Source organism: Nipponia nippon, unplaced genomic scaffold, assembly GCF_047370975.1.
Source record: "Nipponia nippon isolate SJK-2023a ecotype South Korea unplaced genomic scaffold, ASM4737097v1 scaffold_1, whole genome shotgun sequence".
NCBI lineage: Eukaryota > Metazoa > Chordata > Aves > Pelecaniformes > Threskiornithidae > Nipponia > Nipponia nippon.
The window spans coordinates 103,538,220-103,563,668 of NW_028262290.1; the positions used below are offsets into that span (position 1 = coordinate 103,538,220).

Sequence of the window (25,449 nt, forward strand, 5' to 3'; positions counted from 1 at the left end):
ACCTGCCGGCCCCGCGGCGCGGGGAGGCGGGCGGCGGTGGGTGCCCGGCGGCGGTGGGTGCCCGGCGGCGGTGGGTGCCCGGCTGGGAGCCGGAGGCGATGGCGGCCGCCGAGCCGCCGGGCGCCGGGGACCTCTCGCAGCTGGTGAGCGCGGGGCCGGCTGCGGCGGGGGGAGCGGGGGCCGGGATCGGGGCCGCCTTGCGGGGGGCTCCGCCGGCCCGGCAGCGGCAGGCGGCAGGCGGCGGGCGGGAGGGGGTGCCCGGCCGCCCGGGGCTCCTGCTTTCTGTTTTTCCCGCAGGCGGACAGTGCGCTGCGCGAGCTGCAGGCGAGCTTCCAGGCGCTGACCGAGAAGATCACGCTGAGCAATATCCTGCGTGGCAGGGGGTGACGGGCCCCGCGGGCGGCGCGGCGCGGCGCGGCGCGCTCCTCGGCTGCCGGCAAAGGGGGGCCTCGCTGCTTTTGCTTTTTCCCCAAACGTCAAATTCGGCTATAACGATTGGCGCTGTTCAACGCCTATGACGTAAAGAGAAGCGAATTGCCCCCCGTGCCCGTTTGTTTGCCCCTTTGCTAGGGAGGAAATCCTAAAAAAGGTTTTACGAAAAGCAGGATCAACAACTCCCAGTGAGCTAGTCTCTGTGTGTTGCTTCCAAGTAAAATAAGCAACAAATTGTGTATAAAGATGGTGACGGGTCATTAAAAAAGCAACCATCTTCAAAAATGCCACTTAAATCAGCGTATCGCCGCATGTTGTTGGTTTAAAAACAAGGGCCAGCCTCCGGAGTGCGGGGAGGCCAGCCCTCAAAAAGAGAAATTAAGAGCTGAAGGGGCTCCGCGCTTTCTCGTTAGATGTATTTACAGAAACTACCCCTGCTTTCTGAAACTGGGAATTTATTACATTTTCCATTTCTTTCTGAAACTCAGCCTCTCAGGAAGCAGCTGCTTTAGTGTAAGAGAAGAATAACGTGTTAGCAGCACTCATATTCTCGTTGTGTGGGTTGACTGTATCGCCTGAAATAGTTCCTCAGAAAGAAAACAATCTCTTACACAGAAAACACTCCAGTTCACTCACGGGCGTGCAGGAAGAATGCCCGTGAAAATACTGAAATTTCTAAATATTGAAATATTCTAAATATTGAATATATTCTAAATATTGAAAATATTTAGAAGTTGAATGCTTCTCTGTTGCAAGGGAAAGCGGGATCGTCTTGTAACAATACAACTTTGTGCATGCTTCATCTTGCGTTAAACATGAGTAAGAGGCTGAGACATCTGGAAGAAAGCTGCTTGTTATTCTCAAAGAAAAAATATCAAATTACATTATTCTTATTTATAAAGAAGTTTTCTTTAACTTTTTACTGGAAGAAATGGGTGAGCGCATTGATGACCTTGAGAAGCACGTTGCTGACCTGATGACAGAGGCTGGGATAGAAAACACCGATGAAGAGTTGAGAGTAAAGGAACTTAATTTTTATTGTACTTCATGTGTTTCCACTTAGTTTTGAACTATGGGCAGCACCTAGAATGAAAATATTGTTTATCTGTTTATCATACCTGCATTTCCTTGGACTTTAAAGTATACTGAGATTATTTTTTTATTTAAATATTTAAAATTACCGTGGATTTCTTTTTGCCAAGAGCCAAAGAATGCTACCGCTTTTTCAAAAGAAAAAGTGTCGCTTGATGCCTCTGTTCCAGCCGAGTGCTGCATACAAGGGGTAGTGCAAACTAATCCCCAATATGTAAACTGAGGCTGTACATTTGTAATAAAACGTGTGTGGCTTAAAGCGCTCCTGCCCACCATTCCTGTCCCTCAAGTATGCTAACCTAGCTGACTGAGGATTCTCCTTGGTATAAATTCACGTACATCTGCTTTTAAACCTGCTTCAGCTTGCCCGCGTGGCTCAGAGCACACCTCGTAAATACATTCGCCCCGAACACAGCGGTTGTTTCTTCCTGCAGCAGTAAGATGGGGGGTGGAAAGAGCAAGGATAACTTTGGTGCTATTGGCAAACACTCTGTAATATAAAATCACGCGACAGTTCAGGATTGCAGGTGAGATTTTATATGGCTGGCTGTTGCAAATGCCACACCCCGCCCGGATGGATGCCTTAGTTGTTGTTCTCAGTATTTACAAGACAGCGCTGCTTCCCTGTTCTGCGGGTGATGTCTTCTTCCTGTTGTTACACGCTTTCCTGATTCAAACCGAGATACAGCAATTATTTTTGTCATTTAAAGACTGCTTACCCAGTGAAAGACAGGAACGTCTGTAAATATAGTGACGTAATTTTGGCGTCTGTTCGTTCTGATGCCTTTTTTGTGATAAGCTATGTAATAATTTTCAGAAATACAATCCATGAAGATGTATTTAACTGTACAGAGATCTTCCTATTTTTCTGATGAATCACATTCATGAATAATTAAACCACTAACCTACTTATTCACTGTTTCTTTGCAGCACTGAAATGAGGATGTGATCAAGAAAGAGAAAGGGAGAACAGCACCGCGCGGAATCTGGGGTTTTACAGTCAATGTCGCTAGTCACGGAAAGCATCAGTGAAAACAAACGCACTTGCATCATGTCACAATAGAATCTCAAATTTATTTTTTTTAACTATTGCCCCAGGAAAAAGAAGTAGAAAGCTCAGTTTGTTTATCTAAATGGGACACTGTTCTTTCCTGTAATTGGGAAAGAACTATTCGTTTCAGGGAAGGCAAACCCACTATTTTGGACAGAAAACTATATCCTATATAGTGAACTTATCCAATCACAAACTTTTTCAATGTATGAAAATGTATTTCATTTATTTTAATAATATTAAAATTTTCGTCACATTTCTTTGTTGCCTTTTTAACTTCCATATTCTCAGAATAACAAGATCCTTCTATGACAAAACTTCGCCATTTGCGTGTGCCATTTTGAGGCTCCTTTAAATGTTTTACATTACAAAATGTGCCTTATCTTATTTGATGTTATTACAAAGGTGCCTTTGCAAAGCTTCATAGGTCCGATGAACATAAGCTGTTCTGCACTAAAAGAAATGGCAGTATTTGCAGAGATTACAGCTGTTCAGCTGTTGCTCTTCCCACAAGCCCACCCAAAGCTGTGCACGCACCATCGGCCACGTACGCATACTGTGCCACTTTCAGTTCTTCAACATTACCCATTTTGATGAAGGAGCCTCAAGACTTGGAGACAGATAGGAAGTCTAGTTACCAAACATGTCCTGAATAAGACGTAGCAGTCATAGAATCATAGAATCGTCAAGGTTGGGAAAGACCCTTAAGATCATCGAGTACAACTGTCAGCCTATCTCTGCCAAGTCCATCTATAACATGTCTTCAAGCACCGTATCTATCCGTTCTTTAAATACCTCCAGGGATGGAGACTCAACCACTTCCCTGGGCAGCCTGTTCCAGTGCTTGACCACCCTCTCGGTGAAGAAGTTTTTCCTAATGTCCAACCTAAACCTTCTCTGGCGCAGCTTGAGGCCGTTTCCTCTTGTCCTATCACTCGTTACTAGGGAGAAGAGACTGACCCCCACCTCGCTACAACCTCCTTTCAGGTAGCTGTAGAGAGCAATAAGGTCTCCCCTCAGCCTCCTCTTCTCCAGACTAAACAACCCCAGCTCCCTCAGCCACTCCTCATGAGGCTTGTGCTCCAGACTCTTCACCAGCTTCGTTGCCCTCCTCTGGACACGCACCTCCATGTCCTTCGTGTAGTGAGGGGCCCAAAACTGAACACAGTACTCGAGGTGCGGCCTCACCAGTGCCCAGTACAGGGGCACTATCACCTCCCTGGTCCTGCTGGCCACACTATTCTTGATACAGTCAAAGAAAACAGGACATCTGCACTAACTTTCAGGTTCTTGTACACCAAAACATGGGCACTTTTGGCAGGGAAAATTTTGTTTGAAACTTAAAGGGAACCGCTTACAACAAATGGAGAAATTTAAGCATTACCAGGTAAACAGAATACCTCAGCTACTGAAGGATAAATATGCTTTTTTAAATTTTAGCAGATGTTAATACTTATAATCTCTTACAGATTCTTCATTAATATCAAGAAATCATTCTAATCAATGCTTTAATCAGTGTAGATTTGCAAGCCATGTCAAACCGGTGGGGAGAGGTTGCTATGCTAGAGGACAGGCTGGAGAAGTGGGCCAACGGGAACCTCGTGAAGGCGAAAGGCAAGTGCCACGCCTCGCCGCTAGGACAGGGTAAGGTTATGCTGCAGCGCGGTTGTGAGGGACGGGCTGGCGGGAGAGGAGCGGGGTCTGGTGGGCAAGTTGGAAGTGAGTCAGCAGGGTGCCCAGGCAACAAAGGCTGCAGCCACAGGCGGGTCAGAGCCAGCAGGTCGTTCCCCGCTATTCAACTCCTGCAAGACCACAGCCAGAATACTGGGTCAATTTGGGGGCTCCCCAGTTCAAGAAATATATTGTTATGAGGCAGTTAAACAGACAGCCACCAAGATATGGTGGAGTACAAAGCATGTGAGGGTTTGACAGAATTCTGTTAGTTCAGCCTTAAGAAAACACTATGGCTTGCTTTCTGGCTACAACTCCCCCGTGGCTGAACATGGGAAACAGACTCTTGTCAGAGGTGTCTTACACGAGGGCGTTAATAGACACAAGCTGGAACACAGGAAATTCCAGCTAGATGCAAGGAACACTCTTCTCAACTATGAGGGTGCTCAAGCGGCACAACAGGCTTTCCAGAAAGGCTGAGGAATCTCCAACCTTAGACATACTCAACCCTGGACAGTCCTGGGCAACCTGATCAAGTGGGGCCTACTGTGGGAGGCTGGACTAGACCTACAGGAGTCCCTTCCAACATAAATGACTCCATAATTAATAACCACTGTAGACCAGATTAATTTAATTTTGCTTTCTTGACTCATTCTAAATCCTCCAAAACACACAGATGGTAAAAAAGCATATTCCAGTTCGTCTTGTGACAAACTGGACCAAAAGTACAGGTATCTCCTTTCTGCATAGTCTGGCTTGCTTTTTCTTAATCCTGTATCATGTACATGTAGCATGTATCAGTTTAAAAAACAAAACAAAACAAAAAACCCACACAACACTTCCTCCATTACTGCAGAATAAAAGTTGTCAGAAATCACAGAATCATAGAATCATTGAGGTTGGAAAAGACCCTTAAGATCGAGTTCAACCGTTAACCTGTCACTGCCAAGTCCACCACTAAACCATGTCTTCAAGCACCACATCTACCTGTCTTTTAAATACCTCCAGGAATGGAGACTCAACCACTTCCCTGGGCAGCCTGTTCCAGTGCCTGACCACCCTTTTGGTAAAGAAGTTTTTCCTAATACCCAATCTAAATCTCTCCTGGCACAACTTGAGGCCATTTCCTCTTGTCCTATCGTTTGTTACTTGGGAGAAGAGACCGACCCCCACCTCACTACAACCTCCTTTCAGGTAGTTGTAGAGAGCAATAAGGTCCCCCTCAGCCTCCTCTTCTCCAGACTGAACAACCCCAGCTCCCTCAGCCGCTCCACACCAGACTTGTGCTCCAGACTCTTCACCAGCTTTGCTGCTTTTCTTTGGACACGCTCCAGCACCTCGATGTCCTTCTTGTAGTGAGGGGCCCAAAACTGAACACAGTACTCCAGGTGCGGCCTCACCAGTGCTGAGGACAGGGGGACGATCACTTCCCTGGTCCTGCTGGCCACACTATTTCTGATACAAGCCAGGATGCCATTGGCCCTCTTGGCCACCTGAGCACACTGCTGGCTCATGTTCAGCTGGCTGTCGACCAGCACCCCCAGGTCCTTTTCCACCAGGCAGCTCTCCAGCCACTCCTCCCCCAGCCTGTAGCGTTGCATGGGGTTGTTGTGACCCAAGTGCAGGACCCGGCACTGAGCCTTGTTCAACCTCACACAGTTGGCCTCGGCCCATCGATCCAGCCTGTCCAGGCCCCTCTGTAGGGCCTTTGCACCCTCCAGCAGATCAACACCCCCGCCCCACTTGGTGTCATCTGCAAACTTACTGAGGGTGATGCAAATCGAAACTTCAAAAGCCATGCCACAGTGGAATCCAATCCAAGTCTCATAGGCAGATACGCATTTTAGTGTACCATTAGACAAACTGGAGGTCAAATGAGAGAAAGCACAGCTCATCCTTTCTTCAGCTGTTGACTATGCAGGCAGCTCCAGAACTGCAATTACCCTTTGGCACTGCAGAATCTACTAAGTACTTCAAACTGACTACTGTATGCATAATCACCAAGAAAAAAGAAGTCCTTCACCACAAGTCAATTAAGTTGGGGAGGAGGGAAGTCATGGAAGATATTTTCTGAGTTCTGCTAAATATTAATAAATGCACCTTAGTGTTTTCTTCTATTTTTAGTGGATACAGAAGACCAAGATACCATGCAAGGAAATCCTGGCAGAAGGGATAAGCCTTCATTGTCCAACATTATGCATCCAGTTACATTTGTTTTCATTCTCAAATTTAATTAGCTAAAGAAAATTAAGGTAAATAAGTGAAACTCATTTTATTCTTTTAAAAAAGCTATAGTATAGTTTTCCCACATATTTGTGTAACAAAAGCAAACAAAAACAGTTGGAAAGTTTTTCTGCAAACACGCTTTTTGTGTACAAAAATACATCATACCCGAATGAGAACACAGAGTAAAGTCTTGAAAAAAAAAAAAAATCCAAAGTTCATCCACAGTATTACTGCAGTCAGACAGTACCAGGCTTTGTGTCTTTTACTTTTCCAAACAGAATTCAATCTTTTAAATAATTCAAAATATGCTCAAAGTTGAAGAATTTGTAGGTTTTTTCCGTTTAATATATATATGTACACACATACACAAGAATACATTTAAGTGGACATAGGGTTTAAAAAAAAGGCAGCCCCAAAGAAATGTCAGTATCTGTATTTAGTGGAATAATCTTTTGGCGATACCACCAAACCTCGACCTTTGCGGGCTCCTCTATAAACAGTTTCTATAATGTCAATCATCTCTTGCTTATCTTCCATTGCCCAGTTGATCTTGTTGTTATTACCTGTACCTAAATCAATCATGATGTGTTTGTTCCTTTAAAGGAAGAGAAGAAACAAAAAAAGAGACAAGGTAATATAGTAGTATAATTCAGAAAGAAACTTTATATCCCCCACAGGAATGCTTTGTAGGATTCAAAAGAAGCTCTTTAACATAAACAGGCTTGCAAAATAAACCTCAAAGAAAGAGGATCCACTTCGGTCACTCAAGTTGACATTTTACTGCCTATTTCTAAAGCCAGAACAAAGACTGCAAACATGCCTCCAAGATTGCTACTCAGTGCAATTATCCTTCAGCATATTCCTCATTGTTTATATTTCTTTCCCACTACTGTCTAACACCAGAGACAGTTCCACGCTTGTCAGCAGCACATTTTATCTCATTAATGTAGATGACTTAGCTCCAAAAAACCTTAATACTTTCAGTATATCTTTAAAGCAAGTTTGACAAGCTTGACTGCTGTATTAACTGCAGTATTCTATACAGGGAGTTTCAGATTTAAAACTAAAAACAATGGACAATAAAAACAGTTTTCACTATCACTAATTTTTACTCTATTATCAAAACACTGTTACTAGGCTAATTGGGAAACAAGCCTTTTTCCTATTTAATCAATTTACTCTTTTGTAGAGCAATGAAAATACAAGCATCAGTATGCTGACATGCATTTAGAAATTATCTACTGAGACACTGTATTTGACACACAAAAAATTTAACTGAGTTACATTGTAGAACCATCATGTACCTGAAGAAAAACATGACGGTACAGGGATCGTACAACTCGTACATCTTGTTGAAGTCTGGTACTTCAGTGATATCCACAAGATAAATAACAGCAAAGTTTTTTACCTAAACAGAAGAAAACAGGAAATATAAAAGCAATATATGTTACCAAGCCTTTGATTATGTGTATTACTGATTAAAAAGCATAAGCTTTCAGTATTGCAACATTTATTTTCTAAAATATTAAGTCATAAAATCACAGCAAACAGTCTTGCCGTTATTTTTAACCACAACAACCAATTAACATGGAAAATATTTTTAAATATAGCCAAGATGCTCATTTCACATCCAGTGTCAACTGGAAAGATACTATGCTAAATCAACATCCAGAGAAACAAATGCCCTTTATGTACAACTGAGACCTCACAGTGACAGGCACAGCTCTAAACAAGTAGAGTAACTGCTTAGTGCAAGCCAAGCTGACACATTTTGCCTCTGTCATCAGCTGCTTATAGACTTCAGAAAATTAATGATGTAAAATGCCCCGGTGCCTGCCTCCAACCATTTTTCCCCCTCTAAACCATCTAATTTGTTTAACAAGGCTCGTTAAATGAAAATAAAACTGATAATTTAATAATAAAAACTGATAGCTCTTTTGAGAGGTGTAAAGCTAAAACAGGAACTTAAAAATTTAATTGACAATGAAAAAAAGACCTTGATGAGAAGCTATTCTCTGGGCAATTCTGGTAAAATAGGCTTTCATTTTGCAGAGTTACTGAATTAAATGCACAAGAATCCCTCCCCTTTAATGTCATAGTTGATGTCTTTGTTTCTGAGAGAAAACCATGTCACATTTTTGTTTCCCAGATGTAGCATATTTAACCTTAAGTGGAATTAGGGGAAGTCTTAGTGTCTAAACTTAGCTTATACATGTACAGTAGAAATTAACACACACACACATTAACGAATAATTCAGTAGGCATCTAAATTACACAAACCTTTAACTGTAAAGTACATTATCAAATACTCATGCATTATACCATGAACAGACAACTTTGCCCCCCCCCCCCTTACTTACATACAAATACAATTTTGTCCCTTTCCATTTGACTACGCAAAATTACCAGTCTGCGGTAACACATGTGGTCTAAGATTTATGACAAACTTACTGTTTGTCACAGTACTTCCCACTTGTTAATTTTGCTATCGAACATCTAGAAATGCTACAATGAGTATAATTTCTGCTTGATGTAAGGATGTTTTATTTTAGTCCAAAAAACAGGATTAGACTGTACCAGAAAAAATATTATATAAGGTGTACCCTGTACTTAAATATCCTAGCAGGCACTTTAATTGAGAAAGTACGGAGATGTTTGTTTACAAAAAAACAGAAGCACACAGTAAATAAATTTCGATGGACTTCTGCTTCAAGACAGTTTCTAAATTATAAAAAAATAATCACACTTCAAAGATGTAACTAAGTATTAGTAGTGAAGAAAGTAAAATCTCTTCTGGAGTGAAACAGCATTTAAACAGTTTTTACTGTGCTTTTATGGAGCCAGTTATAACCCTAGACTCTGTCAATAATCTAATGAAAACATCCCATTTAGGCCATGTTCCAAAACAGGCAAGAGGTAAAGCCTTGAAAACCCAAGTTAGTCATAATATCCAACTCCAACACCCTCTGAAGTGATCGTTGATGCCCATTTCAATTTTATATGAAAGATTCAAGAAACTTAATGGGATGTTTAGAGTCAACAATTTAGTTGAGAAGTGACTGAAGTTACTCCCTGGTTAGCCGCAGGAGGCAAAAGAGTGTTGGTTGGTTGGTTGGTTGGGTTTCGTTGTTTGTTTTTGTTTGAAAACCTGAAAAGCCATTTTCATTTTCTCCTATAATTTCTTCTTCCATCCTGCTGACATTTTTAGCATCAGCAGCACAGCTTCGCCATGTGGGGAAATTTCTACGACACATTTGGAAATTCTGACAAACTAAACATAATCTTTGAACAAGTATTTAACTTGGAGATTAGAAAATTATTTTAAGTTAAACCAAGCATCAATACAACATTCTTAGGACCTGCTTTGTTCACTGAAAGATTAGTCCAAGAAGATTATATGTCACATCAGAAGACCACTACAAAAGCACTGCTAAACCAAAATTTTACTTCCAAGAATTCTGTATTCCACATAGCATGGGAACAACAAAACTTTTAGTTTTACATTATATACATTTAATTTAGTTGAGCTGTTGAAGAACCAGAAATGCTTGTCACTAGCAATGAACATCAACAGCCCAAGATTTTAGAAAAGAGAACGAGAGTTAATGAATGCATTAGCTTATCTTCTGAAACTCAGATACTATTCAAGTCTTAAATAAGTTATTACATATATCTTACTCAAAGGACCGGATCATTCAAATCACCTTTACACAGCATATGTGCAAGTTATCACCACAATCCAAGTATCTCAGACATTAACTGACTCTTCCTTCTCTCCTACATGGGAATAAAAGCACAGCTACCTGCTTTTATAGAAGTGAAACTGATGACAGTCACCTGCTCAAAACCTTGTATGAAGTCTAAAGCAGACCCGAAAGCTAGATACGGACTCTCAAATTTGAATTCAGAACTTTAAAAGTGGCTCTATTCTTTCACCCTTGCTTTCTTAATTTCAAATCTGACAAGATTACCACTCCAAAACCACTTCACTTGCAAGTGCATTGAATAAGGATGTGTTTTGTTGAGTTTGGACACTGGCTGCCAAGGTTGCCCTTGACACGGGCCTTGCCGTGCAACACTCCAAGATATGTAGCAGCAGAAGGCTGGGATTCAGGCCCAAGAACAAACTAGATAAAAACATGGGTGAGAGGCTAAATATGGAAAGGGTGATGCAGAAGCACTGCAGTGGCCATAATATCTACCGTTTAGCAGCCATGCCAGACTGGGCAGGCTTGTCGCCAAGAGGCATTTTATTTCAACACAAGACAAGCCCTGAAGAACTACTCAAATGTCTCTCTCTGTGCAGTACTGACCAGCTTTACAGCCTGAAGAAGCACTTACTGTTTCAGACACAGTACTGGAGCCCAGATACAGCAGTACAGAGCCAGCTTCACAGCAGTACAGAGCAGCATCTGAGCTGGCTTCACACACAGACGGCTCTAATTCACAAGGCTTTAGCTTAGGCTTCATTTTAAGCAGAAGCAATTGAAGTATTTCTGGATTCAGGCTGGTATGGATGCAAGAGTTGATCTATACTTGAGCTAGTAAGTCTGTGGAGATAAACCAAAGCTTAACCTATCTCTGTCCATTGGGATGTGAATCCATCCCTCGGACAAGAGTTGTCAGTACAGAAACTACATTCCTATGTAGAACAAATTTCACTATCATTTCCAGGCAGCGGTTGCTAAGAAGTTTTCTTTCTGACTTTTGAGTTATAACTGGGGATACAGTATGGAGACCTCAGAACAATTAAATACAACTCTGAGCAAGCAAACCACACTAAATAAAAACAGTTGCAACAACTGAGACTACACTGAGGTTGTTAATGTAAACCAAAATGTTACTGTCCAGACAACAGGCAAAAAAACTTGTGGTATTTTAGAAGTTGAACACATAATAACACAAGTTTATTCTGAAAGTACTTAACCTCATAACATATACTAAAATATGGTAAATTTGTTGCAGTTAAGTCAGCTGCTTCCTGAAAAAAAAAAAAAAAACAACAAACCCCTGGTGATAGACCTCCTTTTGGACAGCTCCACACTTGTTCAACACCTGAAGATAAAAACATGTTCAGCAGAAAAACAAGACAGATATTAACTTTTGAATGTATTTATTTCTGACACTCTGACTTCCTTTATCCATCTTTCAATTCACAACTTTCTCTGTTTTACCAGACCATTATAGCTGCTGTCCATGGGGACAGGATGGAGTAGGAAACTAAAAGTCAAAGAGCAGCATGGATTCAAAATTTTATCGGACTTACTTTCATGGGTTGGGCTTCAATTTTGGTTGGGTTGTTTTTTTTTTTTGTTAATTTCTGTAGCTTCACAGATTAGTCTACGTCACTCAACGCACACATACAAAACCCAGAGGTATATTATTGCCTAGCCACAGTTACAGGCTATTTTAATACTTCACAGAACTGTACCTGCTTGGGCAGACTACTATTAAATCTTTAAACAGAACGGCTCAAGACTATAAAGCAGAGCAATCTACAGGACATTTAACATCAGATACAGATTCTGTATCCTATCTTGATCAAGACCACACACTTAGCTGGTAAATAGGAAACATGGATGTAGGAAAAATCATGCCAGATGAAATAAATCTCATTCGTCCTTCAAAGTTCTCCCTCCTGACTTTCTTCATTAACAATGTCATTCCAAAAAAAAAAAAAAAGAATGCTTAATGCTTTCCTACAACATGAGACTGCTACAGCAATATGATCAATGACTAGGAAGAACGGCAATAATCGTGAAGTTTCTTTAAATTTGTTAGGGGCAAGTAATATTTTTTTTTTTTTTTTTTTTTTGTTAAGACTTCAGCTTCCTTTAAGAAGCAAATCTCACAGCCACACGTTACCTTATGGACCAAAGTGTGTACAGCAAATACCTACGGAAATCTGAGACAAGATCTAAGATTCCATCTTCTCATCTTCCTAGCCAGTTTCTAGACAATGGTTTTTATGTTTAGATGTCTTTATGGTCAAGGAAATCACAGGAAAAAAAATACAGGAATCAAGACTAGCTTTTGCAACAAATCGTTCAAGTTGAAGGCAGCTAGCAGACTTGCATTACTGAACTGAAAGAGGCCGCAAACACAGTTAAGTACAAACTTCGAAGTCTGTACTGTCAATATTTATTTGAATTTTTTTTCTTGCTAATCATGCTGTAAGTTTAGGTGATAAATTTATAGGGGAAAAGAGAAAGACATACTGCTGAGAGCAATACTTACAGCTAACAATTTTGAAAACTATAGACATGAGTAAATGGATTAGTTTTGCTCAGCTTTAATTACAAACACCAGTAACTGTAATACCAGTATGTTTTTTTTAATAGCTCCCACTTTCCCCACCCCCCTTTCTTTTCCTCTCTTACTTTTCATGTAACCTTAACAGGAAGGCAGAGGCACAACTGATGTTTGAGCAAAAGCCACAGCTATTCACACTTCTGATTACAGTTAAATAAATGCAAAATATTTGAACAATCCTCCCTAAACCCACATTGACCCAATACAACCTGTTGGTTAAAGTGACCTGGTTTCACAAGAGGTTGTCTGATTTACAGTATTCAGTCCTAGATAAATCCTTGTTTTAAAATATTTCTTTTAAAAGGGGTATTAAAGTAATTTAGCAGCCAAAGCCCTGTATTTCAGGGAATGGGTTTTTATAATTGTAAGCCTCCTTTTTTTTAAAAAAAAAAGTGTATTTTTAAAAACGGTGTTCCAGAGGAATTTTATGAAACTCAATTCTTAGATGTTTGGTTGAAACCCTGACAAAGCAAAAAACTAACATCATACAATCATTTGTTTTGAAACTCAGTGAAACCTTGCTTCTTTTTCATGTAACACTGGGGAAAAAAAAAAAAAAAGGGTCACCTGTAAGTGGAGTACATTTCAGTGAAAATAACCTGCTTTGTATTTTCATACAGTGTTCTAGTTTCTTTTTCCCCCAAAAGGATTCAAACCGAAAAAATCCTGTTTTCCTATTATAAAGTACAGATAAATATTACTGCTACCCAAAAATACACTGCAGACTAAAATAATATTGCACCATGGTCTCAAATGTAAAATACGGCTACATTTTCTTCAAATGTAGCATGCAACTACAGCATGTTAACATTCTGTATTATTCTCTAGTATAAACACCTGTACAATTGGAACTTTTACTCACTCTTTAAAACAGCAGAGATCCAAACATGGCTTGTAAGCAAGAGGATGAGGAAGGATCTCCCCCTTTAATCTGCCATTTCTGCAGAGGGAGATTTTTGAATAAGAAGTTACATTGTTCTTTCTTTCCCCAGTCACCCCTAACTGCCAATACGTCTGCCAAATTGCCAAGCATCCTGCCAAAAGTCGATACTAACAGATCTGAGCATAAGACACTCCCACCATGTTAAACACAAAATGACTAAATTAAACCACGTCACAATTCCTTACTGTATTCTACCATGTCTTAACATTTGGCTATACCTTTCATTGCAGCATTTTTAGAGACAGAAGTTCATTTATTTAAAGATAATATTGAAAGAGAAAGGAACACACCAAGAAAAGAACTTTGTATCAAGTTATGCAGTATGCACACAATTTTACATAAGGATAACTGACTCCTTTTCCTACCCAAGTTACCATTTCTGGTTCAGATTTTTTTTTGCTTCATCTTCTATGAGGTTCAGTTAAAGAAGAGCTGACAATTTTCTACATCTATCACTATGCAAAACCTTTACCAAATACATGAAAAGATAAATTATAGCTGATTGTGCATGTTAACAGTCTAATTTTTCTTCAATATCTATCTTTCTTAAATGAGTGACCAGCTGTCAGGAGGCATTCGCTTTCCATCTGAAAACAGCTTCAGAGTTTGGCTCCTAAAATTTAATTCAGGCCAGGCAACACAATGGAATGCCACCTGTCTCCATGAAGAACATTACTGATACATTAATCAACACCATCCTGTACATTTTAGGATCTTACTATTTTTAAGAGTCAAAATGAAAGTAACCTTTTAAGTTACTCAAACGGAAATCTGAAGCTACTATACATTCTGATTGTAAAGTGACAGTGCTGCACTGCCTAGAGCCACAGCAGTCCTACTACCGAGGACTTGTTTCTGCTGGAATGCTGACGGTCATTAAACGATGGACTAGTAACAGGCAGCGATTCTGATTTCACAACTTGAAACGCTCTTTTCACCCCATGAAACACTGCAAACATCAGGATAGTCGATGACTTTAGGAGACAATCATGAAAGCAAACCAAACAGCTTTCTCGCTGCCTCCTAAAGCAGGAATACCTCTCCAGAAACCAGAGTTATAACCTGCCTCAGGCTTTGTATAAGCCATTTGAAACACTGAGCGCAGAAAGCGACCGCCTCACGTTACAGCTCCAGTTTACCTTCTCAGCAATGCTGTATAAGACTTCATCCATTTTCATGCAGGTCGGGTCCCAGTCGTGCCCAAAGCGGATGACCACGACTCGGTCCTCTTCCGAGAGGATGGCCTGGTCCACCTGCCAGCCGTTGTGTAAATGCGGCAACATGTACGACATCCTGAAGGGCGGGTGCCGGGCCTGCGGGACGACAGCAACCACCCGGGAGCTGACAGCCCGGCCTGCCTTCACACGCCGCCGCCAGCCCCCCACGGCGGCACCCCCCGCAGGCCCAGGCGCCAGGACCCAGCGGGCCAGGACCACCGGGCGCCAGGACCGGGCCCCCGCCGAGCCGAGCCGAGCCCCGCCCCCGCCCCCGTCCCGGTCCCCGCCGCACCCCGTGGGCGCCCTTCTCTCAGCGAAACGGAGCGACGGAGCCACGGCGTGAGAGGAAGCGGAAGTGAGGCAATGCGTTCCCACGGCCGGGCACGCCGGAGGGGGCGGGGTTTCGCTTCAGCGGGCGCGGCAAGGCGCTCGGACCATACCAAGTGTGAAGGCGGGCGGGGAGGCGCGGAAGAACAGCTTGGACCGTACCAAGCGGGGGAGGGGGCCGGGGTCGCGGGGGCCGGGCTGGGGTGTCCCTGCGCGTCGCCGCGGGAGCGGCGTGGCGGGGCCCGCGGGAGCCCCCGGCGTCGGGCGGCCGTGCCCAGGGCCAGGCGGAGGCGTCGTCCCCTCGGGGGTCTCTGCGCCCCCATCCCACCAACGAGGGGCCCAGGGCCGGGGCCTGGCTCCTGGGCGATGGCCAAGAGGGCCACCAAAGCGGTGGGCGGCCCTGCGGGGGTGTCCCCGCTGCCCGAGGAGCCGGGCGGGCGGGCTGTGCCGCCCCTCTGCTGCCCGCGGCCGCGGGCGCCTCCCCTCGCAAGCGGAGCCGCGCCGCGCTGGTGGGCGCAGCTGGCTGAGGCGGAGGTCGCCGCGGCCCGGGCCCCCGAATCGCCGCGGCCGGCGGAGCGCCCCCCGCGCCTCCGCTGGGTTTGCTCCAGGAGACGCGCAGCGGAGCGAGCGGCTGCCGGCCCCGGCTGGCGATGGCTGCGCGGCCGCAGCAGCCCGCAGCAGCCCGCGGCTGCCTGCCTCGCCGAGCGCCAGCGGTGCCGTGGGCGCTGCGTGAAGACGCGGGTCCGTGCGCGCCCGCCCCGCTTCTTGCTGCCAGGCGCAGAGCCGGCCCTGCCCGCCGGAGCGGCGCCGCCCGGCCCCGGCAGCAGTCGCGCCGCCGAGCCGCCACGCTCGCTCCTCTCTGGGAGCCGCGGTGCCGGTGCTCGAAGCCGCCGGGTGCGCGTTTGCTGAGGCGGTGGGCCGGCGGGGCGGGAGCGACGGGAGCGCCGCAGCGGGGCGCAGGCCGCGGCGGGGAGCGGGGCGGCGGGCGGGCGGCTCCTCCCGCTGCCCGGAGGCCGCGCCGTGGGAGAGACGTCGTCAGGAGGAAGCCAGCCCCCGTTAATTCTCTGGTTGTCATTCAGGTAATTCGTTTTCTTCTATAGAGAAGTCAGTGGGAGGAATTTATCCTGCGTAACGCATGCTATTAACTTAAAACAGAGCTTGGAAAAGTTACGTGGGTTTGTTTGTTATTTGGCTAAGTCCAAAGTGATACAGCAGTGCCCGTCAACAAACCTGCAAGCCAGCAGTGAGTCAAGCTCCACAAAAGAAACAAGGCCGGCTTAGAAAAACAGTAACACCGAAGTTAATGCTTGCCCGTGGTTCTTTTTGTTTGCCCGCTTGTCTCAATCCGATTCTTATTTTCAAAGTTTTCTCTCCAATGCGAGGACCAGAACTCATTATCAGTACACATACGTTATTATCAGTGTTATATTTGATTATAGATGCATGCATACATGGAATAATCTTATGTAAATAGAAAAGGTGAGGAGAGACAGCTTTAAAAGAAATAAAAAAAGTTAGCAGTACTTCAGATTATACTTGTCCAAAACCAAAATTGTCATGTTTTTAACAGGTGTTACATTTAGCACACTGGACAAAACATCTGACATCTGAAAAATTATGTTCAGGACCATAGCATCTGTTCTGTTAAAACCCATTCCCTTGATGTCTGGCCAGCCAAATTTGGCTTATAAATTTATTCATCCAGCTATTGCTTCTCAAGGACATCGCTGTCACAGCAGAAGTGTGGATTACAGACAGAGGCACAAGACAGGCCCAGGTAGTGCCGGAGGACAAACAATAAGTGCTCCTCAGACCAAGGTTGGTATCTGGAGAGCCCCCTTCCCTCTGCAAGGTTCCTTTAAGTGTTTTTAGTTTACTGCTATCAATATATTTTTTTTAAGATTGTACCTGCTACTAGCAGAACCCCAGTTCTTGAACCAAAGCTGCAGTCCACGAACGGTTCACGCCCATATCAAACATGGCTGAGATTGTGGCAGACTCAGCATGTCCACGCTAATTAAAAGATTAATTACATGCGACTAGCCTGTTTCTAGTGCATCACCTGGTTCGTTTAAAGCTAAACCAGCTCTTGGTGCGCTGCACTGTGGCTTCCTCACGGATCACCTTCCTGCTTGTGAAGTTTAGGACGTGCTTCTAAAATCGGTGCGGGTCTGACTCTGACCTTCCTGAGTAGTGTATTGTAACGGAGGAGGAAGTGGTGATGAAAGCAAGTGGTGTAGTACAGTGCTGCCTTACTGGCATCTGCCAGTCAGTTGACCACATCTGGCGCCCAGTTTTCCATCACTAAACAGCATAAGGTCTAGTTGCCATCCTGTCTGAGTAAGCTGTCGCAGGAGCATCAGGTTCTGATCAGCAAGAAGCTGGACAGTGCTGTCACAATGTGACATCAAATCTTGTCTTTTATTCTATGCATCATTCATTCTGGAGGACATATCTAGTTCATCCTTCTAAGGTCATGTTGTGTGATACTGTAAGAAATATACAGACTACAGCTGGGGAAATTTGAACAAATTTCAAATTATGGGGCTGGCAATGTTCAAAATACTTAAGTTGGCAACAAATAGATTAGATATATTTAAGAATATCTAATAATGAAAAATAATTAAATAAATAAATAAGAAAATAATTCTTTAAGAATATCTAATATCTAACAATTTAAGAATATCTGGCTAACCGGGGAAGTCCCAGCTCACTGCAGGTTGGGAAATGTGATGCCCATCTACAGGAAGGGCCGCAAGGAGGATCCGGGGAGCTACAACCCCATCAGTCTGACCTTGGTGCCCGGGAAGGTTATGGAGCAGATCATCCTGAGTGCCATCACACAGCACATACAGGACAACGGATCAGGTCCAGTCAGCAGGGGTTTATGAAAGGGAGGTCCTGCTTGACTAACCTGGTCTCCTTCTGTGACAAGGTGACCCGCTTAGTGGATGAGGGAAAGGCTGTGGATGTTGTCTGCCTGGACTTTAGTAAGGCCTTTGATGCCGTTTCCCACAGCATTCTCCTGGAGAAGCTGGCTGCTCACGGCTTGGATAAGTGCACTCTGCACTGGGTAAAAAAACTGGCTGGACGTCTGGGCCCAAAGCGTGGTGGTGAATGGAGTTAAATCCAGTTGGAGACTCGTCACAAGTGATGTTCCCCAGGGCTCAGTATTGGGTCCAGTTCTGTTTAATATCTTTATCAATGATCTGGATGAGGGGATTGAGCGCACCCTCAGTAAGTTTGCAGATGACACCAAGTTGGGTGGAAGTGTTGATCTGCTGGAGGGTAGGAAGACTCTACAGATGGACCTGGACAGGCTGGATCGATGGGCCGGGGCCAACTGTATGAGGTTCAACAAGGCTCAGTGCCGGGTCCTGCACTTGGGTCGCAACAACCCCATGCAACGCTACAGGCTGGGGGAGGAGTGGCTGGGGAGCTGCCTGGAGGAAAAGGACCTGGGGGTGTTGGTCGACAGCCAGCTGAACATGAGCCAGCAGTGTGCTCAGGTGGCCAAGAGGGCCAATGGCATCCTGGCTTGTATCAGAAATAGTGTGGCCAGCAGGACCAGGGAAGTGATCGTCCCCCTGTCCTCAGCACTGGTGAGGCCGCACCTCAAGTACTGTGTTCAGTTTTGGGCCCCTCACTACAAGAAGGACATCGAGGTGCTGGAGCGTGTCCAAAGAAAAGCAGCAAAGCTGGTGAAGAGTCTGGAGCACAAGTCTGGTGTGGAGCGGCTGAGGGAGCTGGGGTTGTTCAGTCTGGAGAAGAGGAGGCTGAGGGGAGACCTTATTGCTCTCTACCTGAGAGAGGAGGTAGTACCTGGAAGTACCTGAACTACCTGCAAGGAGTTTGTAGCGAGGTGGGGGTCGGTCTCTTCTCCCTAGTAACAAGCAATAGGACAAGAGGAAATGGCCTCAAGTTGTGCCAGGGGAGGTTTTGGTTGGATATTAGGAAATACCTCTTCACGGAAAGGGTAGTCAGGCACTGGAACAGGCTGCCCAGGGAAGTGGTTGAGTCCCCATCCCTGGAGGTATTTAAAAAGACCTGTCGATGTGGTGCTTAGGGACATGGTTTAGTGGTGGACTTGGCAGTGTTAGGTTAAGGTTGGACTCAATGACCTTAAAGGTCTTTTCCAACCTAAATGATTCTATGATTCTAAGAACACAGTATTCCTTTGCAATATGGTTGCACTATTCATCTCATTGCTTTGTTTGCCACTGTTAGTGTTATCAGAGACACCGTTTGTGGTGAACTGCAGACCTGTCCTAACATGGAGGCCCCTTCTAGCCCATGTACAGCAGCAGACTGGAGGCAGAAATGGAGGTCAAGACCAGGATAAAGAAATATTACTGGTGTTGAGATTGTAAGCATTTAATCGATGCAGTTGGGATAAGCCTGAGCTTGCTCAGGAGAAGGGTAAATACAGTTTGATGGCAACTTCCAATCTGCATTGATGCCTTTTTGTCACAGGTTTGAATTCTGGTTACTCCCTCAAGGCTTGTGTGAGAGGACTGAAGCAGCAGGAAATCTCTGCCCAGCACTGTGTGTCCAGAATAAATCAGCATACTGCTGTGGAAAATTGTTCTGATTCAGTTAGCAGGATGTCCACTTTCCTGGACCCAAGTCTAGGACACAGTATGGGATAGAGACCTAAAGTGAGTGGAGCACAGCAAACAGAATTGTAGGAAATTAGACACGAATGTTGTTAAGACATGGAGCAAATCTTCCACTACCATTTTTGTCAATAAAGGCTGCCTCTAATTAGGTGTGTGGCTATCTGTGGAGCCCCTATCTTATTGCAGGATACAATACATTTGCATGGGTGTTGCAGAGAGGACTGGGCTCAAAACTGTCTGGGCAGGGGAAAAGTTCTAGTTTGAAGGACTGTGTTGTCAGTGGGACTTCAACTATCACTTCTGGTGCTCTTCCTCACTGGTTCAGCACACAGGCGTGGGTGTGCTAAATTTTGCAGGAGGTAAGTTCAGGTACAGATCTGGATGTTTAAAACACTGAAGGCAGGCAGTGTAGCAGCTGTCCAAGGACATCATGCAAATTTGTTAGACCTAAACCATTCCTGATGGATGTTTGTCAGACCCATCTGAGCCTCAGTGCCTCCCTACACTACCTGCGGCTTCACCAACCATAATCAATAGGCAAGAAACTTTGAGTCACTTTCTAGCAGCCTCCGTTTCACACCACTGCTTATAGAAATGAATTTGTGAATAAGGTTGAGAAGCTACCAGATTTGTGTGAAATCAATATTGATTCAGGACTGAAATGAAACTATTTAAGAAGAACACCTTGTAGGACTGGATTTAGACCTAAGGGGGTGGATATTCCTTGGTGTTATAGTCTAAATCGGCACTTAGTGAAGATACTGGGAAGCTGTCTAATGTACCACGCTAGTACCAAGTGACAGGATTTATTCTGTATCAGTAAAAGCAGTATTGAGTTCCATCGGTTTCCTGTTTTACAGGTGTGAATTTAAGTGATCACTACAGCAGCATTCCTTTAAGGGTGTTCTCCTAAAGAAAGGAGTTATTTCTTCTGTTCCCCTGTTGCAGGTCATGGCAGAAGAAGAGTTGCCAGGTGTTTTGATTGTGGATATAGGAGGAACTCATGGTGTGCTAGAAAACCTTGCAGCACTTTTGAAGAAACACTTTCGCCTTATCACCATGAAGGAATTTCTTGAAAACAAAAAAGAAATGAGCAAAAAAATCCAGTCTGTTTTTGTGTTTGAGTGCAGGCCAACTATTGACCGGGAGCTTCTAGAAAGCCTGCCTAATTTAAAGGTAATTGGAAACTCTGGGGTTGGAGTCGATCACTTAGACTTGAAAATGATTTCTGACTTTGGCGTAAAAGTGACCAACACCCCACATGCTGTGGCGGACCCAACAGCAGACATAGGAGTGGCCTTGATGCTGGCCTCTGCCAGAAGACTAGTGGAAGGTAATGTTTTAAATTTTCCTGGATCTTAGCTGCTTCTTTGGCATGTCTCACTTTTACTATGGTACAGGTGATCTGCCCAAATCAATACTTGGGATGCTTTTACAGGGAAAAAAATTTCTGAGGACTTCATTTTCAGAGGCCTCTGCTTTTCCTATGTCCCGCTTCTTTTTAAGGCAATGGTGACAAGAGTAAGGCCTTTGTCTAAATGATGCACTTTAAAGTCACTTGTGATATCCTGTTTGGAATAATGTCTGGGGCTTAATTCTCCTCCCGCTGTTCACTGGGTGAGTTGTTTATAGCTGTAAAAACTGAATACAAAGTGCATCCAAATTGGATTTCACCACTTCTCCATTTCCCTTTGGAACAAGTGTTAGGAGCTACAGGAAGGTACAAAGCATTAATGGCCATGTCCCCATCTCTAGAGCAGTAATCAGTATAACTCTTCATTTTTTTCCTGCTTCTGCGAAGAATTTGTCTAAGCCAATGGGTTGTATTTCCAAAAGAACATCAGCATTATTATTGAAATAGCTGATAATCCTTCTGACAAAGTTATTTCAAACTGTACCACCGACATTAGTTTGTGTCCTTAAAGGTAGGTCCTTTCCCCACATGACCTTGCTACGCAGTGCCTTTCAGGGGAAGGAAGGTGTCAGTAGAGACTATCACAAGAAGTTGCCTCTGTCTTCAGGGTCTCATAGTGTTTCTGTCACTGCTGGTCCATCCCTGAGCATGAAATAACACCTCTTTCCCTGTGATGTTTTCTCACTATTGCATCTTGCTGGACCTCAAGTTGTTTGAATAAAAGCTCATAGCGATCCCTGGCTGAGCTGGAATTTGCAACCTTCACCCCCACTCAAGCAGTGGGGCTGCTTTGGCTTGTGATCCAGGAGAGAAATGGTGAGATTTACCCCAGCTAAAGAACAGTGAAGTCAATTCTTGCGGGGTGGTAAGTGTCAAAGAAGCTATTTTTGAAGTTTCAAGAAAGTACTCCAGCCACGGAAGAGTTACTTCCCTGCAGAGCCATTCCTCCCAGCACAGTACCCACCCGGGAGCCCCCCGTGTTACTGGCTCCAGCCCTGGCTGTTGCAGGGGATGGCACCATCCAGGCCCTTCTATAAACTGGTCAAAATTATCAACGATGTTTTGTAAGGGGTGCTCCAGAGCCCCTCTGCTGTGACAGTAAGAAACTTTTTCTTTCCCCCAAACCTACGTTTATGGTTGGTTTGTACCCATTTATCATGTATTTACATTCAGGCTGCCAGATTGCGGTTTCTCCAGACACAAAGTATTTTGCTGTTGACTGGCTGGGAGTGGAAGTAACCAAAGCGACGCTTGGGATCATCGGGATGGGCAGGATTGGGTACAAAGTGGCTCAGAGAGCCAGAGCCTTCGACATGCGGATCTTGTACCATAACAGGAACCAGAGGTAAAAACGTAAAGTCCTTTTTATTAATAGCACTACAGCTCCAGCTGGTGCCTCCAAAGAGGGACCTCGAACAAAGACACCCCTGGGCAATTATACCCTTACAATCTAAATTCCCCATCCCTCATGCGACAGTTCGGACCAGTAGTAATATTAGGGTCTGGGGTCTTCCCATTCTTCATTGGGTCCTTTCATTATCTCTAGGTGGGCCATTTCTTTTCTCTCTAAGGCTGCAGCTTCTGTTAATGAATGCAGCTTCCTTATCTTTTGGCTGGAACCCGCTCTGGGGCCTTCTTTTACTTGACTAGGTAAAAGTTCAACATATCTCGGTGAGAGTTCACAGCTTGCGGCCTAAGGCTTCAGCAAATTTATGCTAAGCAAGTTATGCTGAACAAGTTCTGTGTAAGTAGTATACCGAATCGCACAAGACTAGGCACTTGTGACAGTTACAAGCAGTATGAGGAGCACCAGCGTGCTGCCGCTTCCTTGCTTTGGCTCCCTACTGCTCCCCTCGGGAAGCAGCTCCCCCTCGCCTCCCGCAGTCGCTCTGCCCTGGTTAGCTACTAGCAGTTTGGAACAAGGGCCGTGTAACCTTTCTGAAGATGTTGTCCAAGCAAACCAGGCCTTGTGCCCTCATTGTGTCCCCTGTCCTGCCGGACTCTTCAGGCTTCTGGCAGCATCCCTGGCCCACCCAGGCAGTCACTCCTCTCCTCAGCCCAGCCAGATCACTCATCGCACCAGCACCAATGACAACGGTCTAAACTTCTCTTAGTTTTATAGTTCCCTTTCTTTCAGACTTCACTTCCCCTTCATTCCTTTTCCACCCCAAGCCCTAACTCACATGTCAGGCAAGGAGAGACTCTACAGGGATTGGCATAGACGCAGGAGAGAAGAGTGGGGTCTGACTCCATCCCCAGCCTCCTATACCTAATATCGCCTATGTGCTTCACTTTCACACATACGTCATTCCTTCAGTGTCCCGCCACTCCTCTAGCCTCTTGCTCCCTCTAGCCCACGTCCTTCCCTCCTCCCTTCCACCATCTGTGCCTGCCAATGTCTTTTCCTTTACCTTGGCCTCAAACCTCTCAACCTCTGTGCTGTTCCAGATCCTTCCTAGGGTTGATTGATTGTTAAAGCCAGTTAGAAATAGTTGTGTCAATGTGGGCGTGTGTGCATTTTTCTTTCAGAAGAAAGGAGGAGGAAGAGGCAGTTGGTGCCCACTACTGTAAGAAAATGGAAGACTTGCTGCAGCAATCTGACTTTGTCATGTTGGTTGTGAATCTGACTCCTGAAACTCACAAACTGATTGGGAAAAAGGAGCTGGGGCTGATGAAACCCACAGCTACTCTTATAAACATCAGCCGAGGTAGGATGGTCTAAAAGCACTGTTTGTGGCTCCACGGTTGAGGTTGTGTTTTGTCTGATTATGTTGACGTTCCCCCCTCCAACCTCAGTCTGTGATGTCCCTGTATTGTTTGAGTCATGAAGTAGCTGGCAGTTTACAAGTGAATGACGTATCATAGAGCAGATGCTCTGTGTTCAAAGGTCCTATGGACTTTAGGGATGCTCAGCAGATGTTCTGTTCTCTTTGGCCTTATCCTAAAGACAGCTTTTTTTAGTGGAAATAACTGAAAGGTTTATCATCACCGATGATGAATGGGGTACAAAGAAAAATCTAAGTTTCATTTGGAACAGCTATGTAGAAAAGAAACCTCATATGGTATTACAGATCTGTTGATACTGAACAAGCACGTAAGAGAGAGATTATAGTTTCAGTAAAGAAAGCAGAGATAAAAGAGTGGAAAGCTTGAAGAGCTTAAATTATTTGTCTATATAGAAATAATAATTGTCTATAAAATAATTGACTATAAATAAATAATACAGAAAGTCAGTGTCAAAATGAGGAAAAGACTGGTCACATCCCAGGAAAAGCCTTATACAGTGGACCATAATCCTCCTCTAATTAAAGATTAATAAATAAAATCTCTATTTTGTTTGGTTAATGGTTATTAGAAAGCTATTGTACTCTCTAACAAGATGAAGATCCTGTAATTTTTCTTACCAGGCTCTTGAGACCTTTCCCCGCTCCCAGGTAAAAACGTGTTTATTAACTCGTCAGGATAGCAAGATTTTATTTCAATGCAGGTGCAGTGATTGATCAAGATGCATTGGTAGAAGCTCTCCAGAATAAGGTTATTAGGGCTGCTGCTCTGGACGTGACATACCCTGAGCCTCTGCCAAGGTAGAGAAACCTGTTTTCTATTCTATTAACCTGAAATGTTTTAAACTGTGTGCAAAAGTGTGCTCATAATCTTCATCTCCATGGGGAGTTTCTCTCACTGTTTAAGGGCAGAACCTCAGCCTGTCTTACAGAGTCATAAATAAATGACAAACTATTCAGCTTTCCCACATCTGTCAGTTCTTTGCCAGCCTAACTGACAGGCAGGGCAACGAGACCAATAGGGAGGAAGAAGAAATGGGTAAGCAAGCTTCCCACAGCTTTCTGCTGGTTCTGCGCTTTGTGGCCCTTTTATCTCAACATGCCATTGCTGTTTCCTGAGGTTCAGTTCTTAACAACTAGTATAGGATAGCTGCAGAGTGAATTCCCCGTGTAATACATTGTGTTCTTTCTGTTTCTTACAGAGATCATCCTTTATTAAAATTAAATAACATCATCATAACCCCTCACATTGGAACCGCAACAGTGCAAGCTCTCTGTACGATGGCAGAAGAAGCAATAGCAAATATGCTGGCTGTTCTCAATGGCCAACCCATTCCAAGTGAAGTGTTTCCCAAATGATGT

The 25,449-nt window shown here is 44.3% G+C and overlaps 3 protein-coding genes across 8 annotated transcripts; 2 read left to right on the forward strand and 1 right to left on the reverse strand.

Annotated features, from left to right (window-relative positions):
* Positions 1 to 10: 10 nt before the first annotated feature.
* On the forward strand, positions 11 to 2,834 carry HSBP1L1 (heat shock factor binding protein 1 like 1). The gene is made up of 4 exons (XM_009475493.2): positions 11 to 143; positions 298 to 364; positions 1,356 to 1,450; positions 2,455 to 2,834. The coding sequence occupies exons 1-4, from the start codon at positions 99 to 101 to the stop codon at positions 2,458 to 2,460; spliced, it is 213 nt and encodes a 70-aa protein (XP_009473768.2). The 5' UTR covers positions 11 to 98; the 3' UTR covers positions 2,461 to 2,834.
* A 3,953-nt stretch (positions 2,835 to 6,787) lies between these two features.
* On the reverse strand, positions 6,788 to 15,353 carry TXNL4A (thioredoxin like 4A). 4 transcript variants are annotated; one of them, XM_087765458.1, is made up of 4 exons: positions 15,237 to 15,353; positions 14,867 to 15,040; positions 7,777 to 7,880; positions 6,788 to 7,067 (listed from the first exon to the last, which is right to left on the reverse strand). In XM_087765458.1, the coding sequence occupies exons 2-4, from the start codon at positions 15,017 to 15,019 to the stop codon at positions 6,896 to 6,898; spliced, it is 429 nt and encodes a 142-aa protein (XP_087621584.1). In that variant the 5' UTR covers positions 15,020 to 15,040; positions 15,237 to 15,353; the 3' UTR covers positions 6,788 to 6,895. The 4 variants fall into 4 exon arrangements, with proteins under 4 accessions (XP_087621584.1, XP_087621599.1, XP_009473661.1 ...); XM_087765473.1 differs by lacking the exon at positions 15,237 to 15,353 and adding an exon at positions 10,814 to 11,022 and having other exon boundaries at positions 14,867 to 14,931; XM_009475386.2 differs by lacking the exon at positions 15,237 to 15,353 and having other exon boundaries at positions 14,867 to 15,203.
* A 130-nt stretch (positions 15,354 to 15,483) lies between these two features.
* LOC104021784 (uncharacterized) lies at positions 15,484 to 25,449 on the forward strand. Of its 3 annotated transcripts, none has more exons than XM_087765408.1 (7): positions 16,214 to 16,350; positions 16,842 to 17,089; positions 20,839 to 21,223; positions 22,478 to 22,649; positions 23,834 to 24,012; positions 24,792 to 24,888; positions 25,290 to 25,449. In XM_087765408.1, exons 2-7 carry the CDS (start codon positions 16,889 to 16,891, stop codon positions 25,444 to 25,446), a joined length of 1,191 nt encoding a protein of 396 aa, XP_087621534.1. In that variant the 5' UTR covers positions 16,214 to 16,350; positions 16,842 to 16,888; the 3' UTR covers positions 25,447 to 25,449. The 3 variants fall into 3 exon arrangements, with proteins under 3 accessions (XP_087621527.1, XP_087621534.1, XP_087621541.1); XM_087765415.1 differs by having other exon boundaries at positions 16,215 to 16,350; positions 16,977 to 17,089; XM_087765401.1 differs by lacking the exon at positions 16,842 to 17,089 and having other exon boundaries at positions 15,484 to 16,350.